The following is a 23,210-nucleotide window of genomic DNA, read 5'->3' as shown; positions in this document are numbered from 1 at the left end:
AGGATGTACAGGGAGGTGGTCACTCCCCAGACACAGGATAAGAACAGTTGGGTTACAGTCAGGGGAAGGAAAGGGAACCACAGGGCATCCCCTGTGGCCGTTACCCTGAGCAATAAATATACTGTTTTGGATACTGCTGGTGGGGATGGCCTACCAGGGGAAAGCCATAGTTGTAAGATCTCTGGCACTGAGCCTGGTTCTGAGGCTCAGAAGGGAAGGGAGGAAAATAGAAAAGCGCTAGTAGTTGGGGACTTAATAGTTAGACGGATTGACAGGAGATTTTGAGGTCAGGAACGGGACTTCCGGAAAGTATGTTGCCTCCCTGATGCTAGGGTCCAGGATGTCACCAATCGGGTTTACAGGATTCTGAAGGGGGAGGGTGATCAGCCAGAAATCGTGGTTCATATTGGCACCAATGGTATAGCCAGGGAAGGGATTGAGGATCTGAAAAGTGACGACAGAGAGTTAGGTTGAAAGCTGAAGAGCAGGACAAGTAGAGTAGTGATCTCTGGTTTGGTACCGATGCCATGAGGGGTTGGTGACGATTCATCACAGCAGATTCGCCGCCGATGATTAGCCATTGCCGTTTCTTCACTGGGGTTGTTTGACCTCTGAAGACTCTTCACCACAGGAAATATATATATGTACTAATTGTTTTCCCTCCCACCTCTTCTTTCATACTTCTCATTCCCCTTTATTTATACAACTACATATGAAATTTTAGTTCATTTGATAGTTATGTGCTATTCTTCTAAAATATTCCAAACAATCTCTTTCACCGTATTCAAGAACAATTTTTTGTTTTCTATCGTATGCGTCTCCTATCATTCCTTTTTTGTCAAATTATTTTCTTCATACAGCTTGTCGGTGGTAAAGATGCTGTGACTGACTGAGGGACATCAGCTACACATTCGTTAGTAAGAACACAATAAGAATATTCACATCGCCAAAACTTAGTACTTGAATCACTCTTGGACAGTTTATCAAAAACATATATAAAACCATCTTGATAAAACTTCTTATTTCCACATTTACTAATAACTTCTGTTTCCATTTTGAAGACTTGAGGGTAAATGGGGGGAAAAAAAATACAAGCTTAAAAAAAACTCCTGTAACGAAAATAAGTTGTTACTGAAACAACACAAACACAACCTTAACCAATATAACGATAATTTTATATTGTTTAGAAATGCTTGCTCTATCACATTTTAAACTTATTTGCGGTGGCGAATTGTCTTCAATGGCCAATGGGCGGTGGCTAAGCGTCCTCGGTGGTCAAAGGGCAGTGGCTAATCGTCGGCGGCGAATCTGCTGTGGCGAATGGTCCCATCCCGGCTATGAGATAGTGAGGTGAGGAACAGTCAGCAAATGCAGCTTGACATGTGGCTCCGAGGGAGGGCTTCAGATACCTAGATCATTGGGATGTCTTCTGGGGAAGGTGGGACCTGTATATGAAGGACGGGTTGCACCTGAACTGGAGGGGCACAAATGTCCTGGATGGGAGATTTGCTCGTGTGGTTCGTAGGGTTTAAACTAGTTTGACAAGAGGGTGGGAATCAGAGCCACATATCTGAGGGGGAGCAGTTGTAGATGGGACAGTGACAGGATGCAGTGAATCTATCGGGAAGGTTTCTCACATGACGAAACAAGGGGATCGGTTAAAGTGTGTCTGCTTTAATGCAAGGAGTGTCCGAAATAAGAGTGACGAACAAAGAGCATGGATCAGTACTTGGGGCTATGATGTTGTGGCCATAACGGAGACGTGGGTTTCACAGGGGCAGGAATCGTTGCTTAACGTTACAGGGTTTAGAACGTTTAAAAAGAACAGGGAGGGTGGAAAAAGAGGAGGGGTGTAGCATTGCTAATCAGAGAGTGCATCACAGCCATAGAAACGAAGGTTGTTGAGGAAGCTTTCTCTACTGAGTCAGTATGTGTGGAAGTTAGGAACAGCAAGGGAGCAGCCACCGCATTGGGGGTTTCTACAGACCCCCCCTAATAGCAGTATAGAGATTGAAGAACTCATAGGCAGGCAGATATTGGAAAAATGCAGATTAACAGGGTGGTTGTTATGGGGAAATTCAACTTTACCAATATCGACTGGAACCTCCTCAGTGCAGATGGTTTGAATGGAGTCGGTTTTGTCAGGTGTGTTCAGGAGGATTTCCTTCCTCAGTATGCAGACTGACCGATGAGCGGAAAGGCCATTTTGGATTTGGTGCTCAGCAATGAGCCAGGACAGGTGTCAGATCTCGCGGTGGGAGAACACTTTGGCGACAGTGATTACAACTGCCTCACATTTACCATAGCCTTGGAGAGGGAAAGGAGCAGTTACCGAGAGAAGATATTTAATTGGGAAAAGGAAATTATGACGCTATCAGATAGGAGTTGGGAAGTACAGACTCGGAGCAATTGTTCCACAGAAAGGGCACAGCACACATGTGGAGACTGTTTAAGGAGTAGTTGTTGCGAGTGATGCCTGAATTTGTTCCTCTGAGACCGGTAAGAAGGGTTAAGATTGAGGAACCTTGGATAACGATAACAGAGGAGCTTCTTGTCAAAAGGAAGAAGGCAGCTTACATAAGGTGGAGGAAGCAAGGATCTAGCATAGCTTTAGAGAATTGCAGGCTTGCTAGAAAGAAGCTCAGAAATGGACTGAAGAGAGCCAGGAGGGGGCACGAGAAAGGCTTGGTAGGAAGGATAATGGGGAACCCAAAGGCATTTTGCTCTTATGTGAGGAATAAGAGAATGATCAGGGAGAAGGTAGGCCTGATCAGGAACTTGTGCTTGGAGTCTGAGCAGATAGGGGAAGCTCTAAATGAGTTTTTTGCTTTGGTTTTCACTAAGGAAAGGAACCTTGTTGTGAATGAGAACTTTGAGGAGCTGGGAAACAGGCTTGTACAGATCAAGATTGATGAAATTGATGTGCTAGAAATTTTGGCAAACATTAAGATTGATAAATCCCCAGGGCCAGGCCAGATTTATCCTAGATTTCTCTAGGAAGAGAGAAAGGAGGTTGCTAAACCACTGGCGAAGATCTTTGCTTCCTCACTGTCCATGGGAGTTGTACTGGAGGATTGCAATGAGGCGAATGTTGTTCCTCTCTTCAAGAAGGGTAATAGGGAAATCCCTGGCAATCACAGACCAGTCAGTCTTACGTCTGTGGTCAGCAAGATTTTGGAAAGAATTTGGAGGGATAGGATTTATGACTATTTGGAAAAGCAAAGCGTGATTAAAGGCAGTCAGCATGGCTTTGTGAGGGACAGGTCATGCCTCACAAACCTTTATTGAGTTCTTTGAGGAGGTGACAAGACAGGTCGACGAAGGTCGAGCAGTGGATGTGATGTATATGGACTTCAGCAAGGCATTTGATAAGGTTCCCCATGGCAGGCTCATTCATAAAGTCAGGAGGTATGGGATACAGGGAGATTTAACTATTTGGATTCAGAATTGGTCGGCTGACAGAAGGCAGAGAGTGATTGTAGATGGAAAGCATTCTGCCTGGAGGTCAGTGCTAGTGGTGTCCCGCCAGGGCTCTGTTCTTGGGCCTCTGCTCTGCGTAGTTTTTATAAATGACTTGGATGAGGAGATTGAGGGGTGGGTTAGTAAATTTGCCAATAACACAAAGGTTGGAGGTGTTATCGATAGTAGAGGGCTACTGCAGGCTGCAGCGTGACTTAGACAGGATGCAGAGCTCTAGCTCAGAGAAATGGCAGATGGAGTTCAATCTGGATAAATGGGAAGTGATGCATTTTGGAAGGTCGAACGGTAATGCTGAATATAGGATTAAAGACAGGATTCTTGACAGTGTGGAAGAACAGAGCGATCTTGGTGTTCAAGTACAGTGGAAACTCAATTATCTGAATGAGATAGGTAGGCACTACTTCATTCGGATAATCGATTATTTGGAAAATCGATTTTAAATGCCTTTCCTCTGGGGCTTGGAGTTTTAAAGGCTATTCTCTGTTTAGGAGACTAGCAGTAGCACACATTGCGCAACACCCCAACACTGCCCCCCCCTCGCCCGCCTGCACCCCAGTCTAACCCCGCGCCCCTGAACCCGGTCCCTGCCCGTCCCCGTCCTCCTGCCCATCCCCCCTTCCTCCCCCCCTCCCCAGCTCCCCGAACCCCGTCTCCACCAGCCCTCTCCGGGGCAGCGGGACTGGACACCAACAAGACTGCAGCTGCTTTTGTGGGGTAAGTCTCCAAATAGCATGCGCGTGCACACAGCCACACAAAACTTTTTACTGCAACTTTTTGACAGGTTCCACATTTGCCCTGCACAGGACAGTGTTGGAGAGATTATTCCTGAGAAGCAAGGGGGGGGAGGGGTGGATGGTTAGGGTACACCCCTCTGTAGATCTCCAGAGAAAGTGTGGGGAGAGAGAGAGGGCAGGCAGTCAGTCATTTGGCGACAGTGCCTGCTTAATCTCTGTAAACAAAAGACGTGATCAGTGTTGGAAACACGTCTTTGATGTAATGTTTCTATCGGGACTGCGTGATCTCCTTCGGATAATCTGAGTTTCGGATAATTGGTATTTGGATAATCGAGGTTTCCCGTACATAGATCCCTCAAAGTTGCCACTCAAGTGGATAGGGGTGTTAAGAAAGCAAATGGTGTTTTGGCTTTCATTAATGGGGGGATCAAGTTTAAGAGCAGCGAGGTTTTGCTACAGCTCTACAAGTCCCTGGTGAGACCACACTTGGAATATTGTGTCCAGTTCTGGTCGCCCTACTGTAGGAAAAATACAGACGCTTTGGAGAGGTTGCAAATAAGGTTTACCAGGATGCTGCCTGGACTGGAGGGCATGCCTTATGAAGAGAGGTTGACTAAGCTCGAACCTTTCTCTCTGTAGAGCATGAGGAAGAGACGTGACCTGATTGAGGTATACAGGTAATGAAAGGCATGGATAGAGTCAATACCTAGGGACTTTTCCCCACGGCAGGATTGACTGGCATGAGGGGTCATAGTTTGAAGATATTAGGAGGAAGGTAAAGAGGAGATGCCAGAGGTAGGTTCTTTACGCAGAGAGTTGTGAATGCATGGAATACGTTGGCAGCGGTGGTGGTGGAAGCAGAGTCATTAGGGACATTTAAGCGACTGCTGGATATGCACATGGATAGCAGTGAATTGAGGGGTACATAGGTTGTTATTTTACATTAGGATTAATCCTCGGCACAATGTTGTGGGCCAAAGGGCCTGTTCTGTGCTGTTCTTTTTTATGTTGTGTGTTGTAACATGACCTCCCAACTCCTATACTCAATGTTCTGACTAATAATGGCAAGCATATCAAATGCCTCCTTCACTATTCTATCTACTTGTGATTCCACTTTCAAGGATCAATGAAGCTGCACGCCAAGATCTCTTTGTTCAGCAACACTCCCCAGGACCTTACCATTAAATGTATAAGTCCTGCCTTGATTTGCCTTTCCAAAATGCAGCACCGCACATTTGTCTGAATTAATCTCCATCTTGTTTGTATGTACATGATTATTATGTAGTTTATACTAATATAGTATCCACTATATATTATATAGATCTAAAATTTATTCCAAAATGGTGGATTGAGAGCAGCTCTTTGAGATTGCAAGCTTACTTCAAGATTTACTTCCAGATTTATTTCTTATTACATTTCAGTAGTATAAGATATTTATTTTCATTCATTTTTGGTTCTTTAATATACATTCAGATAAGTACTTGAATAAGAAATGTTTAGAGGGATATGGGCCAAACCAAGGCAGGTGGGACTACTTTAGTTTAGGATTATGGTTGGCGTGGACTAGTTGGACTGAAGGGAATGTTTCCATCTGGTATGACTCTAGATTAAGTGAATAAACGTGCTTTGTATTAAAATGCACACGTTTTCTTGTAATTATTTTGATCAGATCTTAAAGGACCCTTGAGGTACTTTCATAAGACCATAAGACATAGGAGTGGAAGTAAGGCCATTCGGCCCATCGAGTCCACTCCGCCATTCAATCATGGCTGATGCGCATTTCAGCTCCACTTGCCAGCGTTCTCCCCGTAGCCCTTAATTCCTCTAGACAACAAGAACCTATCAATCTCGGCCTTGAAGACGTTTAGCGTCCCGGCTTCCACTGCACTCCGTGGCAATGAATTCCACAGGCACACCACTCTCTGGCTGAAGAAATGTCTCCGCATTTCCGTTCTGAAATGACCCCCTCTAATTCTAAGGCTGTGTCCACGGGTCCTAGTCTCCTCGCCTAACAGAAACAATTTTCTAGCATCCACCTTTTCAAAGCCATGTATTATTTTGTACGTCTCTATTAGATCTCCCCTTAATCTTCTAAACTCCAACGAATACAATCCCAGTATCCTCAGCCGTTCCTCATATGCTAGACCTGTCATTCCAGGGATCATCCGTGTGAATCTCCGCTGGACACGTTCCAGTGCCAGTATGTCCTTCCTGAGGTGTGGGGACCAAAACTGGACACAGTACTCCAAATGGGGCCTAACCAGAGCTTTATAAAGTCTTAGTAGTACATCTCTGCTTTTATATTCCAACCCTCTTGAGATAAGAGACAACATTGCATTCGCTTTCTTAATCACAGACTCAACCTGCATGTTTACCTTTAGAGAATCCTCGACTAGCACTCCCAGATCCCTTTGTGCTTTGGCTTTATTAAGTTTCTCACCATTTAGAAAGTAGTCCATTCCTATATTCTTTTTGCCAAAGTGCAAGACCTCGCACTTGCTCACGTTAAATTCCATCAGCCATTTCCTGGACCACTCTCCCAACCTGTCTAGATCCTTCTGTAGCCTCCCCACTTCCTCAGTACTACCTGCCTGTCTACCTAACTTTGTATCATCGGCAAACTTCGCTAGAATGCCCCCGGTTCCCTCATCCAAATCATTAATATATAATGCGAACTAATAATGTTTTAATAGACTTACTTTTGATTCTCAGAACTTCTCATGTCTACAAGCCTATCTCACTCTGTCTGCCACTGAATTCCTTCTCCAATCTTTTATTAACTCGCTGCACTCCCAGGTGGTTTCCCAAACTCCATTTTGCAAAAAGCATCTCTTCATCCAGAACTCTTTGTTGATCTCATTTAACTCCAGTAATCATCTTTATCTGGTGTTTAATTCTCTCTATGTTGTCATCTCTCCCTATCTAATTTTTACAGCTCTACAAGATCCCTCCTTTTTGCTGACTCTGCACTATCATTCTGCCCTCTGCTACCTATCCAACGTTTTGAACTCCCTCTTTGAACCTTCCTACCTTTTAGTCCCTCTTTTTGAAGTCCACCTGTCCATACAAGTTTTTGGTCCAATGTCCTATCACTTCTTCCTTTGTCCAGAAGACTACTTTTCTTTGTTACTTTTTGATGGTTTTCTCTGTTAATGGTGCTCACAAAAATGCAAGTTGTTAAACGTAAAATTGAGTATTGACACCCAAGTGAACAATAGATGAGATGTTTGATCATTTTGATTCTCTAATTGAATTATAATTATAACTGTTTGGCCTATCGTATTGTAGTCTATGCTAGTTCTTTAATTGAAATAAGGAAACTTCCTTCATTACTTTTTTTTCTGTTAATGAGCTATGAATTTTAGCCTTAAGGAGCATTTCTAAGTCAAAAGTAAGAATAATCATGCTGAAAAATATGCTTGTATGTGCCAAAATGCTAATCTCGAAGAGCAAGAGAAATACATTCATTTCTTTGAGGTCTGTTCCATTATGAAATTAGGTCATGACTGAGCTCTCGCTGAACACCATTTGTGTACTTGCTCCGTATTCCTTTTACATCCTAAAAATCTTATATGGACCTCAATCTTTGAAAATATAAATTAACCTCCCATTCCCCCCTTCAGGGAGAAGTACCAGGTTTCTAATGACATTTGTCTGAAAAGGATTTTCCTAATTTCCTTTCCAGCTCTGATTTGAAGATTATGACCAGTGTTCTGGGCTCCCCCGTCAGAGGAAATATTTCCTTTGTATTTGCCTCATTGCATCCTTTTGTCTAACACCTTTAATTCCCAATAGCATTCTTCTCATTAGGCTCAGCGCCCAACAATGCAATATTCCAGAGGATCTGAAAAAAGCTCAGTGCAGCAGAAGCATTGCTCCTCTCTCTATTGTCTCCCCAACCCCACCTTGTGATAAAGACAAACATTCCAGTAGCTTTCTGTTTACATTTTTTTTTACACATTTTCATTCAATTTTAGTTTTCTGCCCATGTGGACTCCCAGATAAATCTCTTTACTCTTCCAAAGTTATTGATCTCTCGCCATTAAGAAAATTCTCCACAGATCCAAATGGATGACCTCCTACTTCTATACATTGCAAAGTGACAGATAAATTAAATGAGTATGCAATGTCCTCTTTCCATCCAAACAATTTACTACCTGCTAAGTTGCTATCAACTGCAACTTTCTCTTTCTTTATCCATTGTTAATAACTACGGTGAAAAGCTGAGCACAGATCCCTCAGAATCACACATGATAGTTCTGTCTATCAGAGGACATCTCAGTCTGTTACCTTCCAGGCCATGTCACAGGATCTAATGCCATTTGTATTTGTATTTACACAGTAACAGGAGAAGAACATTTATATGCAGGGTTGGCAGAAGACCATGGAAAACTTTAAATGGTTTGAAAGCTAAATTAATTTTCTGTTTTTTTCCCCTAATTAATTAGGTATTATTTAAATATAGAATAAAGCAGCATAGGAGGAGGCCATTTGGCCTGTTGTCTGTATTAGTTCATTCAATCGCACTGTCCCTTCTCTTTCTATATGGCCCTGCAAATTGTTTCTCTTCAAGAATGTATCAAATTCCCTTTTGAAAGTTCCTACTGAATCTGTTTCCACTGCACCTTCAGGAAGCATGTTCCTAGTCTCACCAGCTCACTGTATAAACATTGTACCCAAATGTCATCTGTGGTTCTTCTGCCACTCGTTTCTTCTGATTACTGACCCTTCTGCCATTGGAAGCACTTTAGAAATAGAAATCCATTCAGCCCATTGACCCTCTGAAGACCCAGACCCACATTCCTAACCTGTCCCTACAACCTTACATTTCTCATGGCTATTCCACCTAACCTGCACATCCCTATGCATTATGGGCAGTTTAGCATGGCCAACCCACCTAACCTGCACATCTTTGGTGTGTCAGGAAAAAAGCTGGGGCACCAGGAGGGAACTGGGGAGAATATCTGTGTGGAGTTTGCACCGTTGCTCAAGTGTGGAATTGAACCTAGGTTCCTGGTGCTGTGAGGCAGCAATGCTAATCACTGACCCACTGCTGCCCCTTCCCTCTCTCCTCCTCCTTTTGATTTTTCAAAATGGAATGCTTAATTCTGTCCTCAATCATCTCTTTTCTAAGGTAAACAATCCTAGCTTCTCCTGTCTTTCAGTGTTCACCTTGAAGTGTCTCCTCTTTGATAGTAAATCTCCTCCTTACTCTCTCCAAGAACTTAACTTAGCTTTCTATTTAGAAGGGCTACACATTGGTCCGAAGAGGAAGTGAAGAGGAGATGTCACTGCTGAGAGCTCATGAAATGGAACAAGGAGAAATGGATTCAAATCACAGCAGCCAGACAAATGGAGCTGAACAGGAGGTAGGACAGCAATCTACTTAATGGTCATTTAAGTAGAAGTGAGTTATCTTATTGAGATAGCTGTATTTTAATTAATTTTGCTTTGGTGTCAGTCACTTTCAAACAACAGAAATGACTCATCAAACATGCTTGCTCATGGGTCAGAACAAAGTACTCTAATCGAGCATCAAATAGAAGCATGATGGTGTCTTTTGGATTATTAGCTGTAGACTATGTTGCTTTAATGATTCAATTATGTTTGGCAACAATCTTGGCCAATGGTCTTATAATACAAGAATCATACAATTTTACAGCACAGAAGGAGGCCATTTGACCTCGTGTCAGAATTGGCTCCTAAAAGAGTTACCCAGCTTGTCCCACTCTCTAGCCCTATTTCCATTGCCCTGTAAATTCTTCACTTTTTCAAATAGATATCCAGCTTTCTTTTAAAACATGGTGTGGAATCTGCTTTCACCAGTCTCCCAGTCAGCACATTCCAAATTCTAACAACTGAGTAAAGACTTTTCACCTCATTTCACTACTAGCTCTCTTGCTGACAGTCTTGAAATTGTGACCATAGTTATTGACATACCAAGTAGTGGAAATATAATATCCTCTTTTATATGCTTGTGGTGTCAGAAGCTTGGGTCTGACTGCATTCCTCCAAGATACCAGCACCCTCATCAGCTTCCAAGCTGGAGTATTGGTTAGTGAGTGGGACTCCTACACTACCAGCCTGTTCTTTCCGGATTATCTGGTGATCACCCTTCCCTGATTTCCTCTAGTCCCTTGAGCTGTGGTGTGACCACCTTTCTAAACTCCGGTTTCCTCCCACAGTCCAAAGATGTGCAGGTTAGGTGAATTGGCCATGTTAAATTGCCCGTAGTGTTAGGTAAGGGGTAAATGTAGGGTATGGGTGGGTTGCGCTTCGGCGAGGTGGTGTGGACTTGTTGGGCCGAAGGGCCTGTTTCCACACTGTAAGCAATCTAATCTAAACATACTATACATGTATTCTCAGCCACACAGATATGCCACAGTGTCTCCAACCAATGCTCAAGCTCCGAGACCTCCAGCTCCAGCTCCAGCTCCGGCAGCTGGAAGCATTTCCTGCACATGTGGTCATCTGGGACACTGGCAGCATCCACGACTCCCCCCATGTGACAAACTGCACATTCCACTTGGCTGGCCTCTCCTGACAGCTCTTAAACTTACAATTAACACCTTAAACTAGAATGATTAGACCTATTTTGTTGAGCTTTGTCATCTGCCACTAAGGTTGTGAAAAATTTAACTCAATAGTAACTATGTTCCATTTAAATGATCGGCTAGATAGATGAGTTTGATGAACTCCTCTGTGTTTTTTAGTAAGATCAATTAGTTTACAGTTTAATTTTAATTCAAAGTCAGTTAATTATAATAGTTTCACTTCAACAAGGCTAGATGGCTAGCAGAGTGCACCAGCTGAGGTTACATTAAAGGACTTTCCTTCTCAATCTCTCACCTTACTTGAAGTGGTGACCCTCGGTTAAACCTTCCTCTATTGCAAGAGCAGCCCTATGGTTGTTGGGGACTATTGACAACTGTACACTGAGTACATTGAAAATAATTTATCACTTCCTTCAAGTGACTAAATCCAGGTTCCTCACTCCTCTCACTAACTTGTCTTGCATTGAAATCTTTGCATCAGAGACAGAGACATAGTGTATTCTTTGAAAATATTAATTAGCAGTGGAAATGATCCTTTGTTCTTTTTCTCCTAGTTCAATTTTGGTGACATTTTCATGCACCAAGCTATTCACACCATTGAATATTGCCTGGGCTGTGTATCTAACACTGCTTCATACCTGAGACTCTGGGCCCTCAGCCTGGCTCATGCTCGTAAGTAGATATATTTACTTATTAGTAATACCATGACTTTTAAATCCTATGGGTGACACGGTGGCACAGTGGCTAGCACTGCTGCCTCACAGCGCCAGAGACCGGGTTCACTTCCCGCCTCAGGCGACTCTCTGTGTGGAGTTTGCACGTTCTCCCTGTGTCTGCGTGGGTTTCCTCCGGGTGCTCCGGTTTCCTCCCACAATCCAAAAATGTGCAGGTTAGGTGTATTGGCCACGCTAAATTGCCCATAGTGTTAGGTGAAGGGGTAAATGTAGGGGAATGAGTCTGAGTGGGTTGCGCTTCGACGGGTCGGTGTGGACTTGTTGGGCCGAAGGGCCTGTTTCCACACTGTAAGTAATCTATGGATTTCATCGGTATTATGCTTACAAATTTATACACAAAAAGCGAAATTATTCTGGTGAAGTGTCATGCTTGGTTATAACCAACTTAATAATGATTATGTCTAGAACTTGATAATGTTTATGTGGACAGAAGGTTAATGATTACCTACAGTTTAATTTGTATTGTTACATTTTCTATTAACAGAACTTTCGGAGGTCCTGTGGGGGATGGTGCTGCACGTGGGTCTTCATATGGATAGTGATTATGGTTCACTATTATTGTTCCCCGCCTTTGCTTTCTTTGCAGTTCTAACTGTAGCCATTTTACTGGTCATGGAGGGACTTTCAGCATTCCTACACGCACTCCGACTGCATTGGTAAATTTGTGTTATTTTAATTTTTCTTGACAGAATTTTAAACTTAGGTGGTTTTAGTAGTGCAAATATGTTGAAAATTATTACACAGAAAACTTTGAGTAACAAACTTAGCAACAGCAAAAGTTGGTGCTCTGAGGATAATGTCCGATGTAGAGTTTTAATTTTTTTAAATGAAGAGTTGTCATCATGAACAAATATTTAGATAGCTATCTTTAAAAATAAAGGTATCATTGTGATCAAAAATCTGGAAGTAAAGTTTGCAGAATCTCCATTCTTAGAATACCTGTTTCATTTTTCACTGTCTCCACAATTCTTCAATATTGTACCAACTTTCATTTCTCACTTCTTGGTTATATGGTCCCTTTCATTTCTCCTATTCCTTTTCACATAAAAGGAACTGTAATGTTACTCTTTGTCCCACACACTAACATCCTGGCCAAACATTGTTTCATGGACTCTTGCCATTTGTCGCCAACCCTTTGCCCCATTTCCTTTATTACATCCTTGTCCCACAGTTCATTTTAAAAAAAAAACCCAAGAAGAAAATCAGCCAAAGCCCAATCCCACTTGCCCCTCCTCATTACTCCCCTCCCATTTATCGTGCTGTCCTGTTCTCCAGTTTTAACACACTCTTTTGCTCTTTCATTCTCCCACTTTCTCCCACTTTGACAGTCAGGTCTATGCTTAATTCTCTGATTCTGGCTATTGCTGGTAAGCCTGGAATTCAATTTCGTATTTAACTGCTCAGCCATGTCACAGGATAGTAGTAATTACTCTTGTTCTTATGGGACTGAAGTCTCAACCTCACTTCTGTCCTTTAAGACATAGTTTAGACACTGCACTGTATTCTATGCAATTCTGGTCTCCTTGTCAAAGAAAGAACATATTTGCCAGGAAGGAAGGTTTATCAGACTAATTCCTGAGTTGGTGCAGATGGCCAGTGAGGAAATATTGCGGAGATTGGGCCTGTATTTTCAACAGTATAGAAGAATAAGAGGCAATTTCATTGAACATTCCAAAATTATTGGGGTAAAATGCATAAAGAATGCTTCTCAGGCTAGTAAAGAGGTCTAGAACCAAGGACCCAATCTTCGAATAAAGGGCAGATCATGTAGGAGTGAGATGAGTCACAGACTCATACAATACAAAAGAGGTCCCTCAGCCCCATTGACTCTGCACTGATGAAAAGTATATACATCTACACTAAACCCACTTTCCAGCACTTGGCCCATAACCGTAAAGGTTTCCCGTCCTCCTGCCTATGCTTTCCAGATTCTCACCATTCTCTGGATACAAAGAACAAAGAAAATTTACAGCCCAAGAACAGGCCCTACAGCCCTCCATGCCTGTGTCGATCCAAATCCACTGTCTAAAACTATCGCCCAATTCCTAATGATCTGTATCTCTTTGCTCCCCACCTACTCGTGCATCTGTCCAGATGCACCTTAAATGAATCTACCGTGCTTGCCTCTACTACCTCTGCTGGTGACATGTTCCAGGCGCCTACCACCCTCTGTGTGAAGTACTTTCCACGTATATCCCCCTTAAACTTTTCACCTCTTACCTTGAATGCATGACCTCTCGTGATTGAAGCTTCTCTGTATCCACCCTGTCTATACCCTTCATAATTTTGTAGATCTCAATCAGGTCCCCCTCAATCTCCTTTTTTGTAATGAAAACAATCCTAACCTACTCAACCCCTCTTTATAGCTAGCACATTCCATATCAGGCAACATCCTCGTAAATCTTCTCTGCACCCTCTCCAAAGCGTCCACGTCCTTTTGGTAGTGTGTCGACCAGAACTGTACATAGTATTCAAATGCGGCTGAACCAACGTTGTGTACAATTTTAACATGACCTGCCAACTCTTATACTCAATACCCCATCCGATGAAGGCAAGCATACAGTATGCCTTCTTGACCACTGTATCCACCTGTGTAGGTACCTTCAGGGTACAATGGACCTGCACTCCCAGATCTCTCTGCCCATCAACTTTTCCTAAGGCTCTGCCGTTTACAGTATAGTTTGCTCTAGAATTAGACTTCTCAAAATACATCACCTCACATTTGCCTGAATTGAACTCTATCTGCCACTTCTCCGCCCAACTCTCCAATCTATCTTTATTCTCTTGTATTCTTTGATAGTCCCCTATGCTTTCTGCTACTCCACCAATCTTTGTGTCATTTGCAAACTTACTGATCAAACCACTAATGCCCTCTTCCAGATCATTTGTGTATATCACAAACAACAGTGGCCCTGTGGAACACCACTGGTCACCTTTCTCCATTTTGAGAAACTCCCTTCAATGACTACTCCATCTCCTGTAGCTCAAACAGTTCTTTATCCACCTAGCTAAAACACTCTGCACACCATGTGACTTCACTTTCTCCATTAGTCTACCATGGGAAACCTTACCAAATGCCTTACTAAAGTCCATGTATATGACATCTACAGCCCTTTCTTCATCTATCAACTTGGTCACTTCTTCAAAGAACTCTATTAAGTTGGTACGGCATGAGCTCCCTCGCACAAAACCATGTTGCCTATCGCTAATAAGTGCATTTTCTTCCAAATATAAATAGATCCTATCCCTCAGTACCTTCTCCAGCAACCTTCCCACACTGACGTCAAGCTCACTGATCTGTAGTTACCTGGAATATCCCTACTACTCTTCTTGAACAGGGGGACAACATGAGCAACCCTCCAGTCCTCTGGCACTTCACCTGTGTTTAAGGATGCTACAAAAATATCTGTCAGGGACCCAGCTATTTCCTCTCTCTCACCTCCCCCAGCAACCTGGGATAGATCCTGTCTGGTCCTGTGGATTTGTCCACCTTAATGTCCTTTAGCCTACCCAACACATCCTCCCATCCTCCCTTCCTCCCTCCCTCCTTATGTCAACGTGATCCAGAGTAAACAAACTTCTGTCTCGAATTTCAACATTCATGATGTTGTCTCCTCTGTGAACACTGATGCAAAGTAATCATTGAGAATCACACCCATTTTCTCAGGTTCAACACACAACCTTCCTTTCTTATCCTTTAATGGACCAACCATTTCTCTAGTTACTCTCATGCTTCTTATATAAGAATAAAAGGCTTTGGGATTCTCCTTAATTCTGCTCACTAAAGTTATTTCATGACTCTTTTAGCCCACTTGATTCCTCGTTTAAGATTGGTCCAACTCTCCCGATATTCCTCCAAAGCCTATTCTGTTCTTAGCTGCCTGGACCTGTATGGTCCCTTTTTCCTCTTAATTAGTTGCACAATTTCTTCTGTAATCCATGATTCGCGAATCTTGCTTTTCCTATCCCTTGTTTTCAAAAGGACATGTCTATGCTGCACTATCTTCAACCTATTGTTGAAAGTCTCCCAAATATCAAATGCGGACTTCCCTTCAAATAGCTGACTTCAATCCACATTTCCCAGCTCCAGCCAAGTTTTGATATAATTGGCATTGACCTAATTACTCTTCCCCGAGAAACACTCTCATCTTTGTCTACGAGTATTCTAAAACTTGCAGAATTGTGGCCACTATTCCCAAAGAAATCCCCTACTGCAATCTACCACCTGGCCTGGCTCATTCCCCAATATGGCCCCTTCCCTCATCTGACTATTGACATATTGCTCTAGAAAACATTTCCTGGATGCACTTTACAAATTCTGCCCCATCCAGACCTCTGACACTAAGTGTACCTCAGTCAATGTTGGGAAAATTAAAATCTCCCATCACCACCACCCTATTGCCTCTACATCATTCCATAATCTGTTTGCCTATTTTGTTCTTCTACCTCACGTTCACTGTTGGGAGGCCTGTAATACAGCCACAACAATGTAACTGCACCTTTCTTATTTCTCAGCTCTACCCATAATGTCTCACTACTCAAGCCCTCCATAGTGTCCTCCTTTAGCACAGCTGTGATATCGTCCCTGACCAGCAATGCAACTCCTTCTCCACCCACCCCCCCCCCCCCCGCCCCCCCCCCCTTACTTCCCTCCCTGTCCTGTCTGAAGTGTCTATATTCTGGAACATTTAGTTGCCAATCATGCCCTTCCTTCAACCAAGTCTCTGTGATTGCATTAACATCATACTCTCCGGCACCCATCCAAGCTCTAAGTTCATCTGCCTTACCCACTATACTCCTTGCATTAAAGCATATGCACTTCAGACCACCAACTCTTTTGTGTACACTCTTCCCCTTGGTAATGCTAACTTCATGATCCTGTTCCTGGATGAAAGGTTCTTCTTGAAATCCCTTCTAAAACTCTTGCTCTTCACCTTAAAATTTCTGCCCATTATTATTGGCCCGTCAACTAACAAGAACAGCTGCTTTGTATCCACCCTTGTGTCAATGCCTCTTATAATCTTTTTATAGGCTCCCCCCTCAGCCTTCTCTGCTCCAAAATAAAACAATCCGAGCTCATCTAGCCTCTCTTTATACCTAGACTGCTCCATCCCAAACAACATCCTTGTGAATTCCCTCCAGTGCAATCTCATCCTTCTTATAGTGTGGTCCCAAAAAGCACACAGTACTCCAGCTGTGGCCTAACCAAAGTTTTGTACAGTTTCAACATAATCTCCCTGCTCTTAATCTATGCCATGACGAATAAAGACAGGTGCCCCTGTGCCACCTTAACTATGCTAATAACCTGTTCAAGGGATCTGTGGACAAGCGTGCCAAGATCCCTCCTTTAGCTGGTGTCCTGCCAATCATTGAGTACTGAGGAGGAACATCTTCACTCAGTTTGGTGAGCGTTTATAATTCTGTACCCCAAAAGGCTGTGGAAGCTTAGTTGTTGATTATGTTCAGGATCATAAATTTCTAGTTATCAAGGGATATGGGATAGCGCAGGAATATGTTGATTAAAATAGATGATTTGGAAGAGCAGAGCTGTCTCAAAGGAGCTGAATGGCTACTTCTGCTATTGTGTTTCTGACTTTGAGCGCATCTTTAGTCATTCTTTCGATTATCTCCCTTTGAGGCATTGTCAAATTTTATTTTATAATATTCCTGAAAATGATTTGGAATGTTTTATTACGATAGAGGCTGTTATTGCTGTCATCTTAATACAAAGAGATGAAGAGTTTCAGGGAAAGAACTCCACAGCTAAGGTCTAGGCAGCTGGAGGTCTGGCTGTGAGTGATGGAACGATGGAATTGAAAGAGTGCAAACATCAAATGGTTATAGGTCTGGAGGAGGTTTCAAAGATAATCGGGAGTGAGACTGTAGAGAAATTTGAAAACAACAATAAGAATTGAAGTGTTGCTGGAGCATTAGCAAAGAGGGATGGATACACTGGAATTATTAAAAGCAAATTGCCTACAAATGAGAAGACAGGCAGAATGCTGACAGTTTGTTTTTCTCCTCTCTGAACAGGGTGGAATTTCAAAACAAGTTCTACACGGGCAGTGGATACAAATTTTCTCCATTCTCTTTTGAGCTGCTTACTCAGAATATTAATGACTTTGCCTAGAAAATTGCTTTATGCATCTGAATTTGATGAGTGTCGGTGGCATGATCATGTGACATAGGTTCTCACGACAAACTTTTTGCACTGAATGCCTTACCAAATACATATGCTCCTTTCTCTACTAAAGATCAATCATTGCTTTTATTGCAACCTCAGGTACTTTAAAATTTAAAAATGTATATTGTACATTAATGTACCAGGCTTTGTCACTGTGAAACAGAGATGTACTGTAGCCTTACCAACAACTATATAATCTGACAGTAGTTTTTGGTTTTGATCTTTGAAGTTTGCTGTTGAATGGAGGCATCCATTCAACACCCCTCCACTTCAGTCTCTCAGTAAATAGAGTTCCAAATTCAATGTTGAACGCTGCTAATTCATTTAACTCTGGATGTTATGGTAATCTAAAGTTCATACTTGTAAGTGAGAGTGCCAAATAGAGATGTTTAGTTCCCAAAGGAAACTAACTGGGCTACTTGGAGAACTGTGGTATGACAAGCCTCTTTGAAGGAAGGGAAGGAGCCCACTTTTTATCCCAGTGTAGTCTGCTCTGTTAACTGTACAGTTTTAGGTAACTAAGTGTCCTAAAACCTTGGCCTTGCCAACCTACTCCCTCTGCTTTTGTACATGGGCCTTGCTATACAGAGTTCATGTACTGCGCACCAGGTGAAACAAAGCTACAGTCTGTGTTTCTTAGCGACTTGGTTTAGAGTCTCTTGTTGCTGCGCTTTTGAGATGGTGACTGAATAAAAGACAGAGACAACAACAAAGCTACATTGAAACTTACCTTGATTCAGACATGGAAGAACCATTAAAAAGAAAAGCAACTATTAAAAGATGATGTTGGAAATCTGAAAGAAACATTGAGAATGGTGAAGAAACTCAGCAGGTCTGGTAACATATGTTCAGAGAGAAACAGTTGACATTTTAAGTCCAAGATAGGCAGTAACGTGGCTATATGGGCAGCATGGTGGCTCAGTGGATAGCACTGCTCCCTCAAAGCGCCAGGGACTGGGTTTGATTCCCACCTCAGGCAACTGTCTGTGTGGAGCTTGCACATTCTCCCCGTGTCTGTGTGGGTTTTTTCTGGGTTCTCCAATTTCCTCCCACAATCCAAAGGTGCAGGTCAGGTGAATTGGCTATGCTAAATTGCCCATAGTGTTAGGTGCATTAGTCAGGGGTAAATATAGGGTGGGGGAATGGGTCGGTGTGGACTTGTTGGGCTGAAGGACCTGTTTCCATACTGTAGGGAATCTAATCTAATCAATATGATGCATCTTCTGAACTTCAGTTATATTGGATGCACCATCTGTCCAGGGATGGTGCCAAACCTGCTGCGTTTTTCCATCACTGTCTGTTATGAACTATTGATCATGACAGTTTCCCACCACCTTTCTTGAGATTGAAAATTGAAAAATTATTGTCATATATAAAATATTCCTTTTTGAATATAATATTGTCACGGGTGTGTTGAATTTTCTGTAAACATTTGGAAAATTTAATCTTACGTTTTCCAAATTTGAAAGATGATTTTGAGTTTTGGTTCCTCCTTTTAATTTTGCTTCCAACATCTATTTGAAAAAAAAAGGCTGTATTTGGATAATCTTCCTGAACTTCACATCCCATCACAGTGCTGTTATGTGACATATCCAGTGAAGTTTGCATGATGCTAAAGACAAGCTAAAAATTGTATTTAAAAATGTTGAAGGTATAGCATGATTAAATTGTCAGGTCCATTCTGGAGCTTGTCCTGTTCAGACAGTGGGTAAATCAATCTTTTGGTTTGGACCTCAAGCAGGAGGCTTCCAGTCTCAGTCCCTGATCATTGATCAGTCAGTTAATTCAATTGAGGTGGTGAGCATATATTGTGAATTGGTTTAACAGATGCCAGTTGTTGAAGGGAATTTATACTAGACCATCCACTCACTATATCTGTACAGCAGTAGGTTTCATACTCATGTACTAGAAACACTAATGTTGGCCTTGTTCCCAGGGAAGCCCTTTCCAGATATCAACATATTTCCACCAACCTCTGAGGCACTGTCAACTCCTCGCAGAGAAACAGTGCTGTCACTGCAGGACACGCCTGAGATATGAACATGTCAACAGGGAGAACATGTTTGCTAATCAGAAACATAGAAATAAAATAATACAAAAAATCTGCTAAACTCCTAGATTTTTGCCCTTGGTCTGATGATCCAAGTTTTTATTTACTCAATGGTGATCCTTGGCTGGAAATTATTCTTAAACTGATATTGTGAAGGAAAGAATGAGCTGCTCTGCAATCTGGTGTCTCACTCTACAGTTAGCTACCAACATTCAAGTAAAACTTGAACACAAAGATCTATGTGCCAGTGATGGAGGGCTGCTGTACTTTGAGAGATTTTCACATCTTCCAGAGAGCGTAAGACATGATTTAAATTTAAATTCAACAAAGGCATACAATAGATTTCTTGGCTATTAGGATCATACTAGATTGTGTCACAAATGAAATATATTGGAGACATTTGTTAAAAAATGTACAATGTGATTAACATTTCATGGTTATGAATTCCTATCTAATTTAGGAAAATTGACAGAGTGGTTCCTGAAATTTAAGGAAATGCTGCTGCGTGAAATTCACTGGAGGTTTTGAAGCCAACACTGTGACAAAATGTAACAATTTTTTTCAGATAATGGAAACTTCTTTTTGAAATTGTGAACATCTGTTTCTACCAACTATTTTACTTCTTGTTGTGTAGTTCTGTGGTATATATTGTATGTCTTTATGTTGCTTTCAGGATTAGCCAGAGGTTTTCAGTCTGAGTAAGTCACTGAATTTAGATGTAATTAATGTTGGCAGTAAGTTATATAAGTTGAGCGTGTGGTGCTGGAAAAGGGGAGCAGGGGAATCGACTTCTCGTTTATGCCCAAAACACCGATTCTCCTGCTCCTCAGATGTTGCCTGATCTGTGCTTTTCCAGCATCACACACTCTCAACTCTGATCTCCAGCATCTGCAGTCCTCACCTTCTAATAAGTTATAAGTTTGAGTTTACTGTGTACATGTCTCTGTACATCTCCATTAAATTCCTCATTCACAGGATCATTTTCGTCTGCTTTGATAATAATTGCTCCAGTGGTTCATTTTGACTTTTCGCTGATGTTCAGCTGCTGGAAAGGGGAGACTTGTGACATGGAAGAGGAGGAGGAGGAGGAGAAGAAGTGAGAGAGAAGCACAGGGACCTCAGCACACTGACTGCTGTCACCTTCCCTCTATGATGGACTCATTGCCATTTTGGAACTCATTGTCCTGTGTTGTGGTACTTGCTACAATGTGGCAGTGTAGTGAACTTGTTTAATACTTTAAACTATCTATACTGCTAATGTGCTCAACCACAGTAATCAAACCTCAAAAATGCTTCATTGGCAAAAATTGGTTGGAGACTGCCAATGGTTGCAAAAAGTACAATATAAATGCAAGTCTGTCTTTCTGTCTTTTATACAGTTTAGCTGCTACTAGCAGCAAAGTTTACAGGGAGTTTATTTATGTAACAAAGATAATTTGATGCAATATCATTAAATTTCAAATAAATGTAAAGCCTTTTCTAGTGCTTCTGGAATGAAATGCTGAATTAGTTCAGTTACTTGTACTGTTTCTGTCAGGTTATAATGTGCTTGAATTTCCTTATTTGATATGAGCAGAGGTGGTTATGTTGATCAGGCTAACAGATTGAAAAGGTAATTTATTGTAAAGAGATTATAAAACTCCCAGATTCCTGCTATAGGTGCAATTCTGAAATCACTTTTGTTTTATTGCATGTAAATAATTATTTTATTAACGTGGCTGTATAATTTGTAAATGTCCCTGGTACAGTAGAATGTAATGGATTCAAGACTTCATACTCCTGTAAAATCTATCAAATTTAGCAATTTTAATAAATAAACTATAAATATTTCTACCATTTAATATTTAAGATATTTTTCTCTTTAGCAATTTTGCATCCGTAACCTGATCTAACATTCACTGTCTGCAGAAAGACATGGTTAAAATTGCTGTTAAAATATTTTATGTATATAATAAAATAATGTTTCTGTTTAACCTTGGAGTACTGCTGCCTGAATGGGATTTTAGTTTCGTACCAAAAATAAAAAGTTTATATGTTCAGCACTCCTGTTATTTATTTGATGAAAGTATCTGATGTAAATGACTGACTTGTGGTAATTGAGGTGACTGGTTATGTACCCCACCTTAACAGTGATCTGCATCAGTCACCCAACATCAGTTCTGAAGAAGGGTCACTGGACTCAACATTAGGGGAGTGTCGTCTTTCTCCAACCCACCCTCCTATTACCACCAATGCAGTCTATTGCCTTCACTGTAGTCTCTCTTTGTTCAAAACACCACTGAACTAATTTCATAGAGGCTGGTATACTATCACCAAGTCATCCTTTATTTACACATGAACAGACCTTGATCATGGTACTGCTTTAGAGTCAGGCACCATAGTGTCAGTATCTCTGACACTCACCCTTTTACTTTCCTTTTGTTTTAACTTTTTAAATAAACTTTAATAAAATGTAACATTAATAGCTGTATACAAAGAAACAGCAATTTTACAAGGGAGAGCAGCAAAGCGAGGCCTCAAACCCTACCATTCAACCAGTTTTCAGGGAAATGAGGACAAAGCTGAAATCCCACTTTCAGTCACAAAACAGTAATAATGGCATGCACATAAGACAGTCCAATTTCCAAAGAAAGTCCATAAAGTACAGCCCCCCCCCCCCCCCCCCCACAAACAACCCAGCAAGCCACCTGTCCCACCTTTCGGCCACTCTAAAGGCAGTCCACCCTACACCCCTTCCAGCTACGCTCACCCTTTTTATTTGTGCAGGTATGAGACACCGTGAAAGACACAAGGTGCACGAATCTTTATTCCGTTTCCACCGCCAGGAAGAAAGGAAACACCCAAGTGGCCAGTGACAAGCAGTGCCCTTCACATCAAAGGGCAATGCTGTGTGACGTTCATCCTTTTTTTTGGTCTCTTCCTTTTTTTTAAGGAGGAGAGTCCTTGCAGTACCACGTGCACACACACTGGTCCAGCTTCCTCAGAGCCAGCTCTCTGAGTGAACAGAACCTCTGAAACTCCTGTTTTTTTTTAATGTATTTTTTCTTTTTCCTCCCCAGCACCCATGTTGTGTGTGTGCAGGTGTGAGACACAGTGAAAGATACAAGATGCATGAATCTTTATTCAGTTTCCACCATCAGGAAGAAAGGAAACACCCGAGTGGCTTGTGACAAGCAGGGCCCTTCACATCAAAGGGCAATGTTGTGTGACGCTTATCCTTTTTAGTTTCTCCTTAAAAATCCTTGATCCCTTACTAATCAAGAATCTATCTATGTCTTAAACACGTTCAATGACTTGATCTCCACATCCTTCTGTGGCAATAAGTTCCACAGATGAACTACCTTTTGGTTGAAGAAATTCCACATTGTCTCTGAAATAACTCCACAGAGGCTGGTATCCCTTCACCAAGTCATCCTTTATTTAAACATGGAGAGTCGTTGACACTGATCCAGCTCCCTCAGAGCCAGCTCTGAG

At 41.9% G+C, this 23,210-nt stretch overlaps 1 protein-coding gene across 6 annotated transcripts in view; it reads left to right on the top strand.

Annotated features, from left to right (window-relative positions):
* The window catches only part of LOC140488023 (V-type proton ATPase 116 kDa subunit a 2-like), a 101,647-nt gene extending 79,869 nt beyond the window's left edge, over positions 1 to 21,778 (top strand). For 5 of the 6 annotated variants that reach the window (XM_072587599.1, XM_072587600.1, XM_072587596.1 and 2 more), the window contains 4 exons: positions 9,461 to 9,583; positions 11,323 to 11,440; positions 11,987 to 12,158; positions 17,536 to 21,778. In XM_072587599.1, the coding sequence (XP_072443700.1) occupies positions 9,461 to 9,583; positions 11,323 to 11,440; positions 11,987 to 12,158; positions 17,536 to 17,632 (510 nt within the window). In that variant the 3' untranslated portion in view covers positions 17,633 to 21,778. The remainder of the gene's footprint in view (positions 1 to 9,460; positions 9,584 to 11,322; positions 11,441 to 11,986; positions 12,159 to 17,535) is intronic. The other variant, XM_072587597.1, reaches the window with a different exon arrangement.
* The last annotated feature ends 1,432 nt before the right edge of the window (positions 21,779 to 23,210 follow it).

Source organism: Chiloscyllium punctatum, chromosome 17, assembly GCF_047496795.1.
Source record: "Chiloscyllium punctatum isolate Juve2018m chromosome 17, sChiPun1.3, whole genome shotgun sequence".
In the NCBI taxonomy this organism is placed as follows: domain Eukaryota; kingdom Metazoa; phylum Chordata; class Chondrichthyes; order Orectolobiformes; family Hemiscylliidae; genus Chiloscyllium; species Chiloscyllium punctatum.
Note: the sequence above shows the minus strand (reverse complement) of the source record. Positions and strands in the feature narration are given on the sequence as shown.